The sequence below is a fragment of the Pseudochaenichthys georgianus genome, chromosome 13 (assembly GCF_902827115.2).
Source record: "Pseudochaenichthys georgianus chromosome 13, fPseGeo1.2, whole genome shotgun sequence".
Lineage (NCBI taxonomy): Eukaryota > Metazoa > Chordata > Actinopteri > Perciformes > Channichthyidae > Pseudochaenichthys > Pseudochaenichthys georgianus.
Window position 1 is genome coordinate 23903592 of NC_047515.1, and position 11858 is coordinate 23915449.

At 39.9% G+C, this 11858-nt stretch overlaps 1 protein-coding gene across 1 annotated transcript in view; it reads right to left on the reverse strand.

The window, feature by feature from the left end:
• ift80 (intraflagellar transport 80 homolog (Chlamydomonas)) overlaps window positions 1-11711 on the reverse strand; it is a 39000-nt gene extending 27289 nt beyond the window's left edge. Inside the window, exons 1-8 of the mRNA XM_071205185.1 lie at window positions 11022-11711; window positions 10850-10913; window positions 10291-10509; window positions 7858-7968; window positions 7616-7684; window positions 4563-4672; window positions 3428-3517; window positions 3211-3348 (exon numbers count right to left, since the gene is read on the reverse strand). Coding sequence (XP_071061286.1) covers window positions 3211-3348; window positions 3428-3517; window positions 4563-4672; window positions 7616-7684; window positions 7858-7968; window positions 10291-10509; window positions 10850-10889 — 777 coding nt within the window. The 5' untranslated portion in view covers window positions 10890-10913; window positions 11022-11711. The remainder of the gene's footprint in view (window positions 1-3210; window positions 3349-3427; window positions 3518-4562; window positions 4673-7615; window positions 7685-7857; window positions 7969-10290; window positions 10510-10849; window positions 10914-11021) is intronic.
• Window positions 11712-11858: the final 147 nt, after the last annotated feature.

The following is an 11858-nucleotide window of genomic DNA, read 5'->3' on the forward strand; positions in this document are numbered from 1 at the left end:
TATGAAATTGGACTAGATTAGAAGATTCTGTTCTGCTTATGTGAGCAAAACACCCACGCTCTGATCATTTCTTGGGACCACGTCCTGCAGTTTATAACTCCTGTAATAAAAGTAGAATTTAATCTTCATTTAATATTAAAGTGTCTGAACTCTGAACTATTGACAATAAATCTGCAGAACTTCAGTTACATCATTAACATGATATCTTATTCGCCCCGTTTGAGTTTACAAAAAGAATGTATATTGTGCCGGATTTAGAAATGCAAAACCAAGCAGCATTGCATTTTTGTATACGATTACGAGCATGGCCTTACAGTGAAGAGAGAAAAAAACAAGCGCAGTGAAAAAGATGGGAGGAAGGGGAGGCGCGGTGAAAGAAGCGAGAGGGTGCTCGCCTGGCACAATGAGTCCTACTTGTTAGCCAGTGACAGTGTCAGGGATCGTGACAGAGTCCAGACGCTAGACACCAGCTGCAGCGCCTCGTAAATAGACTGCTGTCTCGCAGGCACATTTGCACGGCAATGGTTGCACACACACATACACACACAGGCATGTGGGCACATGCATATACTATGGCAGGCACACAGACAGACACTGACTTATTGTCTATCCCAAATCTTGTAAAAGGGACAGTGAACCTCTTTGTGTCCTGTTAAAGCTCATGTGCAGAGAAAAAGTGCTCCACACACAGGAACTCCAAACTCTCAACAAAACGCTATGAAAATAATTAAATATTTCTTAATAATTCACTATGGTATTCAAATATGACTAAATGTTGATTCTCTATGGATAAACTAAACGGAACAGACTTAGCGTTCAGTCAATGTGGCCTACACTTTTTCCCAGTTCTTTTGCCTGGATGTAAAGTTTTTGTGTGGGTGCAAGTTGTGTTCCGCCTCCCTCCACGGTGATAATTAGGGGTGTAACAAACTACATCTGCCCTGTGGTGCGTGGAGGAAAGAAATGCTGAAGAAAAAAAGAAAAAGAGATTAGGAGCGAGTTGAGAGTTTAAGGGGGAGAGGAGAGCCGAGCTGGACGGGAGGTGAAGGGGTTAAATGCGCGGGACTGATCCTGCTGAGCCAGCAGCAATACGTTAAAGTGCAAGGTTTCATTGTAGCAGATACAGAATGAAACTCCTTCCCATTAGTCACGCGAGTAACTGAAAAGACTCTTCGCACTGCTTAACCCTTGCTGCACCACGACAAAACCACAGCAACAACACAGGTGAAGCCCCTCTAATTGGGTAATGGCTTCTGTGTTTGTGTGTAAACTCACAAGCTCAATGGGATTACGGTAATTACAGGGACCAAGTTTGCACACGAATGCAAATAAAACATTCTCTAACTTGATGCACGAGAGGAGTGTATGTCTGAATTTGCACATAAGGTTTTCACTTTTACCCCCCCCATCCTCTTGTTGAGCAAGCCTCCCACGCCATGCTACACTCAGTCTCTGGGGGGCTTAGGGAGGAGAAGGCGAGCATACCCTTTCTCCACTTAGAGCAAGGCAGAACCATAATCATCATAATTATCATCATCATCATCACACTGTCCTAACCAAGACATACCACAGCAAAGCAAGCGGTGCACTGACAAAACAATGGAACAAACCAACCACGTAAACAAACTCATAATGAGAGGCTGTAAGGTGAATCGGGTCATTACAAAAAATAAAGGAGCTAGTTGTACTGAGTTCTTCCTGTTTAGTTGTTATGTTTGTTTACACAAAATGGATACAAGCTGTCTTCATTTTAATGATTTAATCAGCTCAAGGCTATAGTCTGGCAACTTTCCCAAAGACAATGAAATCCCTGGATCAGGATATTAAAAGTAACGGTAAAGGACAACAGATTTCCCCAGTCTTTTAATTGGATCTCCATACTCTACACATTATATTAATGTAACCTATCAAAAACACACACAAATGACTCCTCTGGACTGAGGATATAAATGTGTTGACTCAGACCTCTATCCAGTCCACTTTTTTTCAGCTCTCCAAAATAAAATAAAAGCCATTGGAACCTAATGAAATCAAAATGGACATGACATGCCTGGTGATCAGCACACAAAACCCGGCCCTGGCGCTTTGTCTTCATTACAACAGGTCTGAAATGGCAATGCACTGACAGCTCCACATAAACTCAAAGAAGCCCTAAATGTCCCATGAGGGCAGAGCGAGGAGCTATTAACATTGTTCCTGGCAAAAAGCTCAGCAATAATAAAACAACTCTTACTATTCCTCATTCTCTCCTTTCATTACAACTCGGGTTACCATTAGCACCAGGTAACAAGAACATGTGGAAAGCAGCTTAACGTTGTTTGAGAGTAACAGTAATATAGAAGGCCTGCAAAGAGCTACACAATATAAACCGTACTGCACTGGAAACATACCTCAGATATTGTGTGGTTCAGAAAAAAGACTTAACTGACTTCAAAGCATAATGTCATATTGGCAGATGAGAGAATTACAATATACAAAACAGAGAATTGCAATATGCAGAACTTTCCAGAAAGTTATAAAATGGACACACCTCCTCCTAACCTAAAGGCGGAGGGGTGTATGAGGGGTGGCAAGGGTTTCCAAAGAAATTCAACCATCCAACAGGCTGATCTGACAGAGCCCCTTAAACCTGCATCTGCACAACTGACAAGAAGAACTTTTACCAAAATGGAAACACATACAACTGAAATGATGCCACCTTAGATGGTATACAAATTGATATCACCATTTTCAAATGAGTAAGACCGCGGAAGACTAATTGTTTCTGTTAATACAAGAGCGCTTGTGTGTACTTATTTATATACAGTATGTAATAGTTTATACTAGGGCTGCTCAATTAATCGTATTTTAAATCGCGATTACGATTATGGCTTGCAACGATTACGAAAACAACGTAATAGATTTTTTTTTTCAGTTTAATTATACTTAAAGTTCAGGGTAATCAACTGTTAAAAACATACTGTTCACATTTTTTTTCTCCAATAAATGGATGTTTTCAAAGTCAATGAATAATCGCATTTAATAATCGCAATTACAATTATTGACCCAAATAATCGAGATTATGATTTTTGCCATAATCGAGCAGCCCTAGTTCATACTGCCAATGCCTGACGTCCTACTGTATGAGGGGACACCATTTAGAAATAAGGTATATATATATATATATATATATATATATATATATATATATATAATACACTTTTTTCTTACTCCAGTCTTGTCACAGAGCCGCAGGGTGTTGAAGGAGCCCACAGCGAACATCTCTCCATCTGGAGCCCAGGACAAAGAGGTGACTGGGTAGTCATGAGACGACGAGGAGTAAAGCACACGGCCAAAGCTGTCCCACACCTGATAAGGGAGTATATGGTTTGAAAAAGTAAAAAATATATATATATCTTAAAATAATATAAACGCAAACACGGCCCACCTTATATTTGCAGTCTTCTCCACCTGATAGTATGAGGTCATTAACTGAATTCCAGTCCACCTTCAGAACAACCCCATCATGGGCCTTCCACTAAAGGGAGGAGAGAGAGCATTTGATTCCAACATGCATACAAAACTTCTCACTTATGTTGAAGAGTAGTGGGGAGCAATGAAACCCTCTAATTTTACCGAGTCGAAAAAAAAGAGAAAAACTTAAGATGAGCAGGATAAGCTCCAGAGAGAGTAGCATTACTGTTGTTCTTAGACTAAGTGCCTTTCTTGTTCCTGTTCCCTTTCCATGCCTACGCTCTGTCATCTATCTATAGTACCTTACTTGCTGATTTGATGCATCAAAAAGGAAATCCACGTAAACACATGCATTTGTTTGTTGTGTGTTTCTATGTCTTTGTAAGAGATTGCAGAGATCAAAGAAGATCCTTTGGAGAGTCCAGTTTGTCTCAAACCTATCTTATCAGATACCCAAACCAGGTCATTCTTAACCCATGTTAACCCATTTCAAATAAAGCCAACAAAGGTTGAACTAGCATCACTGGAGGTGATGTGTGTGCGTGTGACCGCGTGTCATACAGCAAAGGTACGAGAGAGCAAGAGGTTTAAAAGAAGCACATAGAGACCCTCAACTTAAGCGCTTTGAGCACAAGGAAAAGCGCTATATAAATAACATGTACTATTATTATTGTTATCATTATTATATAAGGTCGAAGGAGGTGTCAGAATCAAAAATAATAATATAAAAATGTATATGTGAACAAGGAAAATCCTTACTGGTGTTCCAGGTTGTCAGTGTTGCCAGGTTGCCCCCTCCCTAGTACAACAGCACTCAAAGACTCATAGATCTATTGTCTTTATTTTCTTTAATTTAGCCTTTGTAATACAAATCAATAAACCTCTAGTTTAATTTACAAAGACCTGAAAATAGGTAAAGGGTCCAGTGATGTCAGGTACTCAGGCAGGTAAAGTTATTGCTATACAAACGCGAGATTAAAAACAAGTTTCAGTAACATATACATATAACACATATATTCTAAAACCCTGACGTATAAAATATTAAGTGAACATTTACTTAAGTCACATATCTATACCTCTTGAGAGAGTACATACAAAAAATGGTGTACCTGTATGACTTTGGCACTGGGTTGCAAAGGCTTGATGACTAGCTGCCTCCCTGAGGTGTAGAGGATTCTGTCTGAGTCTGGACCCCAGGCCACAGAATACACAGGAGACCCTGAAAGATGCAAAGACAGAAGATTAACAATGGTGTGTTACTCAAACCAAGAACAATAGATTGTGCTTTCACACATAAGGACTTTTGACTCTTCCTCAATGTAATATTTAAAAGATGAAAATGGAAAACTGTGTGAGTATGAATATCTCCCTCCCTCTTTGACACACTAGGAGCTGGTACGAACAACAGCGCGAGGGTACAGCAGTGCTAATTCCTCCTCAGAAGGTATCATATTCCCTCAAGAGATCTCACCTCATTCAGCCGGATGGAGCGGCACTTAGCTTGCAGGCACGCCAGCTGAGAAAACCTGTCTGACCTCTACAGTATAAGCCCAAACGAGGGGAAAGTGTGTGTGTGTGTGTGTGTGTGTGTGTGTGTGTGTGTGTGTGTGTGTGTGTGTGTGTGTGTGTGTGTGTGTGTGTGTGTGTGTGTGTGTGTGTGTGTGTGTGTGTGTGTGTGTGTGTGTGTGTGTGTGTGTGTGTGTGTGTGTGTGTGTGTGTGTGTGTGTGTGTGTGTGTGAGTTGGGTTGTGCCTATGTGCGTGTGGAGGGGAGAGGGCTTGACATTTAACCCCACTCCAGGTGCATGTGGTTTCTCATCTCACAAATGCCAACTGGTCACATGATCTGAAAAAGGCGATGAGAGGGGTTGAGGCAAGTTGCTTTCTCCTCCCTCTTGCATTTCGAACTTCATCCTACAGCTCTCTCTCTCTCTTCAAATGGGTCATACTACCTAAGAAGAACAGCCTTCTCCTATGGTGTGTGTGTGTGTGTGTGTGTGTGTGTGTGTGTGTGTGTGTGTGTGTGTGTGTGTGTGTGTGTGTGTGTGTGTGTGTGTGTGTGTGTGTGTGTGTGTGTGTGTGTGTGTGTGTGTGTGTGTGTGCGCGCGCGTGCGTGCGTGCGTGTGTGGTGGTGAAGCAACACCTGCAGTGATCTGAGTGCCATGTGGAGTATGGTGTGCAACTGTGCCAAGTATACTATATCCAGGTGCTTTACAAAGCCTGTAGTTCTGCAGCTCATTCTCTAAACAACCAGCTAAGGAAACTGTTCCTAACTTCTGGGGCTGAATTGCTTTGCCCCAGCCAGGTTTTCCACAGCATCCGTCATCCAGTAGGAGTGTGCCATCCATTTCCCCAGAAGCCACATTTCATTCACCCCCAACCCCCAACTCTTTTTCGGTCCCACAACAGAGAAAAACCTTTAATAAGTCAAGCAGCATGATGAATCAATTAATAAGTACGCCATCTGTGAGGAGAACGCTGGATAGAGAAATGTATCATTCATTAGGAGTCTTTTTTATGGCTTTTAATAAAACTCCACTCCCATAAAGCTTTGCAACGTCCTGGTGTTTTTTATAATAAAAAACAACAACATGGAGCTTTTGGTTGAACCGAGCACAGTTACGTTCTAATAGACTCAGCATGTGTACACACTGCACACAATCCAACAGCCAAGGAGAGGATTAAAAAAGCATTTCCTCCTTGAATGTCATTTTACCTTGAGTTTAATACAGAAGAAAAATCTTGCAGAAAGCTCAGGGAGTGTGCTAACCCCGGCACACGTGCATGTGAGGTGCCCATGTATGCAAAAATCCCAGATAGACTTTTACAATGAAAAAGAAAATATCAGTGCAACATATAAAATAACAGTACATTACAATCTGAGAACACATTAGGAGTTGCTATTTATTTGCCATCTGGGTACAAATGTTACAGTCAATTTTCCAGGCTAATTTACTGGGGGTTATTCTGGGTCTGGTGCTAAACAAAAGCCAGAGGAGGAGGTGAAATTGTGTGTCAATACAGCAGCAGAAGGAGAAGGCTCCCCTGATTCACATGTATAAAACTGAAGTTCTTTGCGCCTGCTCCTCTCGTCAAGTGTCTGATTTTTGCTCTGATTCTCTCGATCACAAGATGCACTGAGCCAGAAGGTCCTAAGGCAATCACTAGTACTATGCGCGTGTGTATGTAAGAGATACAGAGGCAGACAGACAGGCTTGTACAGGGTATACGCAGGAATCCTGAAGTCAAATGTAATACCTTTCAAGAACTTTTTTAAGACCCTTTCCATACATTTTAAGACCTCATCGCCACTTTGAGTTTTAACCGGTTACATTGGCGACATACTTTACCTCACATTATATAGTATTGATTGTCCTTCCTCCTTATCTTCCAACTATTTGGACGCAGACTTGCATTTTCCCATAACGATGTTGTTTAACAACCGGCGTAAACGGACCTTCGTGCGCTATCAAGCAGTGAGCGTGCGATGTCCTGTTCAGATGACGGGATGCCATCAATAAACTACACAGAATCACACTACACACCTACGCAATGATTACATTCAGGCAGACTGTAGAATACAACCTCTTTGGACAATTTATATACTTATTGAAAACAATTTACAAAATGTAATACCTTCGAAAATGCCGTTTAATACTTTTTAATAGCCTTAATTTTCGCTAAATTGATTTATCAACTTGTAATACTTTTTAAGACACCGCAGACACCCTGCTGTAATTGTTGTTGGGCTATGTTGTGTTGTGTTAACTAAATGCCTGCAGCTGGTTGGTCAGAGCTTCACATGGCCTCTGATGCTGGCTGGCAGCTGTTGTGGATGTGACCTGCTTTAAACTTCATTGGTCTAAACTCAGATTGGCTTTTTCTTCCACTGTCATTCAAATGATGAATTATAAATCATCTCTTATACCTTTAAGACTTACTTGTAGTTGTCAGTCTTGCAAGTATTGTAAAAGACGGGCATCAGAAGACATTTTGTTGACAACACAGTGCAGAGGATGCCAGCATAACAATTATGTGCTAAGCTTTGTGAATTTCTTTTTAGGTGTGGTTAGGTGAATATGATTAATTACGGAGAGTAGTTTCACCCAAGCACTTGATACATAAATGTTTAAAATCAGATAAAGAAAAGGTCTTTAGCCTTACCTTGGCTGGCCAGTGTTGAACGTAGCATCCCACTTTTTGACCAGATCTTGATCTGCCCATCTTCTCCAGCTGAATAATAAAATACAGAACGAGATATAAAGATTTTCTTTCTTTCTTTTTGATTAATTCACAAACATTATATTTCATGTAAAAGTTATAGCATATGTGCTTATATAAGCTTATTAAACCAATGTTTTTTTTTTAAATCCAAATGAATATATGTATATCCCTGTAGTCTTTACCTGTAATAAGAGCAGTGCCATCGTAGTTCCATCTTCCAGCCAAAACCGCTCCTTTGTGAGCTTCAACACTCTTCTCAATGCGCCCTATTTTCGAGGTGAGGTGGAACTTCCCTGTGAAGAGGCAGAACAGGCTTATATAAATATTCTATGCGTGATTTGGATGTTAGCAGTCAATAATTCAGGAATATTAACATCTGCGTTATACTCTAGCTACTATGTGGCTGCTGTTTACATAGACTATATGTTTCCATAAGTCTGATTGGTTCAGGCTGCTGCATCAAGCAAAAGCACACACTATTTGTAAATGATCAAACTAGGACTGTATAGTCCAGGACTTTAAATAAATATACAAGAAGCAACAAAGCTTAATTTCCCCCTTTCAGATCATCTTAAAACGTAGCATATATGACAGCTTAAGGGTTTCAGTTGGTTGAAATGGGGACATTTTGTATTTGCTAGACAAGAAGGGTGATCAGGCATGGAGACAGTTATTGAAAACGCTAGCCTTTTGTGGCAGTGTGTATTAAAAAAAATCAAAATCTGGCCTAAAACTGCAAATCAGCATGCTGCAGCTCTCTCCCACTGCTAAATATGGACCTGCCAACAAACGTGGATGTTACTGGTCCAGCAGGTAGGGAGTATAACAGGAAAGTACAGCTGTACTTAAAGACTATTTTGAATGAATAACATATTAAAAAGATTTACTCACATATGCACTGACTCAGTCTCATATTTGAGTGGTCATAACGTTGTCTGTGCAATGCTTCTGTTTTTGCATTGATCGTTTGCTTGTTGTTCTAAAATGTGTATGATAACTTGAAGTTAAAATGTATTAACCCCTTGCCCTTTTATTTCTATTTATATAGGGTTGGTTGCAACATTCCTGATGATACATTTGTGGGAAATCATAATAACACCACATGCAGTTCAACGGGGTTAAAGTGAATGAGACTGTTGTTCCAAACAGACAGCCCAGCAATATCCTTCATGCTAAATGATTCAGCTTTAGGACAGTCTGGTACTATTCACCACAATATCCTTTCTGAAGAAAATCAGTCATGCAATCATGCTTTGCCATGAGAAAATATTACACAAACTAAACACTTAAGTTTACTTATTATTTTTGATGTTTAGAATTTGATGTGATGTTGAATATTCTGTTTCTGAGAATATAAGATTACACACAAAATGTGAAACTAAATCCAATTTCTCCCCGTAAAGAAAACAATAGCTAACTTCTATTGTATACTGTTAGAAGGTAAAAAGCAAAAGTAAGTTGCAAAAGTAAATCTTAACAGAGTGTTCACTACTCCTTTGTCTGGTAAAGAAAAGTGCTGCTTCAGTCTGTGGGTGTGTTTATGCAACCCTACACTGCCATTAGTGTTGTGACCTCACATTGCCTGCCATAAAAGAACATCCATATCATGTGTGTTTATATCTAATATAGGCTGAAGAGAAATAAGAGGCCATGTGGATGCATGGATCGCGAGCGCTGGATCTTGAGTCGTGGCTGTGGTCCTGGATCATAGGTCCTCGATGGATATCCTCGTGGATTCATCTTCCTATTATACACACATGCATTTCCAAACATTTGGACTACCTATGTTGCAAATGTATTATCTTTTCAATTTACACACGGCATCTATTGCACGTCTGTCCGTCCTGGGAGAGGGATCCCTCCTCTGTTGCTCTCCCTGAGGTTTCTCCCATTTTTCCCTTTAAACTGGGTTTTCTTTGGAAGTTTTTCCTTGTACGATGTGAGGGTCTAAGGACAGAGGGTGTCGTATTGTCATACTGATATTCTGTACACACTGTGAAGACCACTGAGACAAATGTAACATTTGTGATATTGGGCTATATAAATAAACATTGATTGATTGATTGATGACACAAACACTCTGTTGCCAAGTTTGGCATTACACATATAAAGATGCAAAACAAAAATGATTTGACATTGAATATCAATAAAACTAGGTTGACATTGAATATCAACTAAGCAGGTTGTAGTATTTCACTCTTTAGTGCAATACTACAATCCTCTTTTGAAGTGAAATCATGGAAATAAATATGCTTGTATGCATCATTAAACTGGTGGAGGCTATTTAATTAAACTACAAGGAAAAACTCCTGAGTCATCACCTGATTTTTCTAATGATCAAGGAAGACCCTGGGTGTTAACTCAGAATAACAATCAGGCTGAACAAACTCTGTAACCATTCATTATGTTTAGTTACATGAGTTTAGTGGTTAACTTAACATTTGATGATTACATTCAACATAAAGTTGTCGAACTAATTTTGCACTGACCCTTCTCATGGGGCTGTTAACTAAATAAACAACTTGTGAAACAAAACTGACTTTGATTTTATGAATACACTCAGATACAAATCTTTGAAGCATGCTGGTCTGGTTGTAGAGATAAAAAAAACTTGCCATCAGTGCTGGTAAGGACAAAGATCTCAGACTGGTTCTGTTTCTTGCCACCAACGGTCTTAGGGAACCAGTGTAGATCAATGGGGTAAATGTCATCTGGCAATTTGACAACTAGATTGGTCTCACTGGTCAGCAGGTTCCACTTAAGTATCTGATGGTCCTCACTGCATGAGTACAGCTCATCTGCTGAGGTCCAGCCAACACAACTCACAAGTTCCTTATGTGATCTGCTGTTAAGGAAAGTGTTAGAAAGGTAGGCATATGTATTTGTAATTCGAAATCCCATGGTTGATTTTGCAATAAGTAGGGACTTTTTTGAAAATAGAATAAACAAGTTCTAGATTTAGCAGAAGTTAGGTGCTAGGTCGACCCCAGCAAATAAATACAAGGCTTAAATGACTACACTTGTAAATATAATAATACTTACTGTGGGATATATATAAACGAATTATGATTCTGATAACACGTATAGTGGAAACACTTTCAAAGTGTTGACGTTGAGTTATTTGAACTGTACAGACACGCAATGTAAGGTTGGTAAACGACATCGTAAAAAGGATATGTTTGGGTTCCTGTAGCAACGACGTTTTCAATCTCATGGTGGATGTTTGCTCTGTTGATCCCTAAACGAACAAGACATTGTCAGTTAGTGAACGCCCTCTTTATAACACAACAATGTCAAAAACAGAAATAAACAACATTAACATTCAATCCAAAACATTGAACCGTACCCTTAATATATGGCGACTTAGCTGTTAGCATGCTCTGGTAGCTCTCTGTAACGGTGGATGAAACAAGCGTCTGCAGTTGCTACGGTCCATGCCACCGTTGCTAACGTGAATCCTCAGATGTCCCAGAGCCTTGCCTGCTACTTGATTGCTAAAGTTAACTTGATGTTCTGCTTATAACGGACATCCTTCTGTCGTTACCGACTGTAGTTATGGGACAGCCAGCAATGTATGCGTATCACTTGGTCCAGCAAATATGCATGAATAGTTAATAAAGTACACAGAAAGCCTATCCATCACTTATTAGCAATTCCTCGCTCAAGCTATCCATGCTAACTGCTGGTAGCCATGTAAAATGGGTCATGAGCGTCATAAGAAGCTAGTTGAAACGCAAGTTATCGCGAGAGTTGTGTTATCGAAAACAGATATTTCGAATGATTTACCAGTATAAATCGCACATTTTAAATGAATGTTCGTAATGGCACTCAATCAAATAACACAACTCGCCCATCGATCGAATAATACTTCCTCGAATGTAAAACTGTTCCTCTGGGCGGGACTTTGTTCTAATGTAACCAGGCAACCGTTTGGACACGTAGAAAGTGTACGCTTTAAATATATGACAATAATCTTACTCAATATACCATTGTGAAAAGCACATAGTTACTTTCTGCGTTTTCCAGTTTTGTTATTTGTGTCGTCTTATTATTGTTTGTTTGGAGCGAGGCGGAATTGGCTTCCTCCCCTTTTTTGAATTTCGTGTTTTTTTCCCCCTGCCCTTTGAACGTTCCATGGTGCCTTGCGTCAGTTTGTAACGAATCTGGTTCGACAGCACAGTTT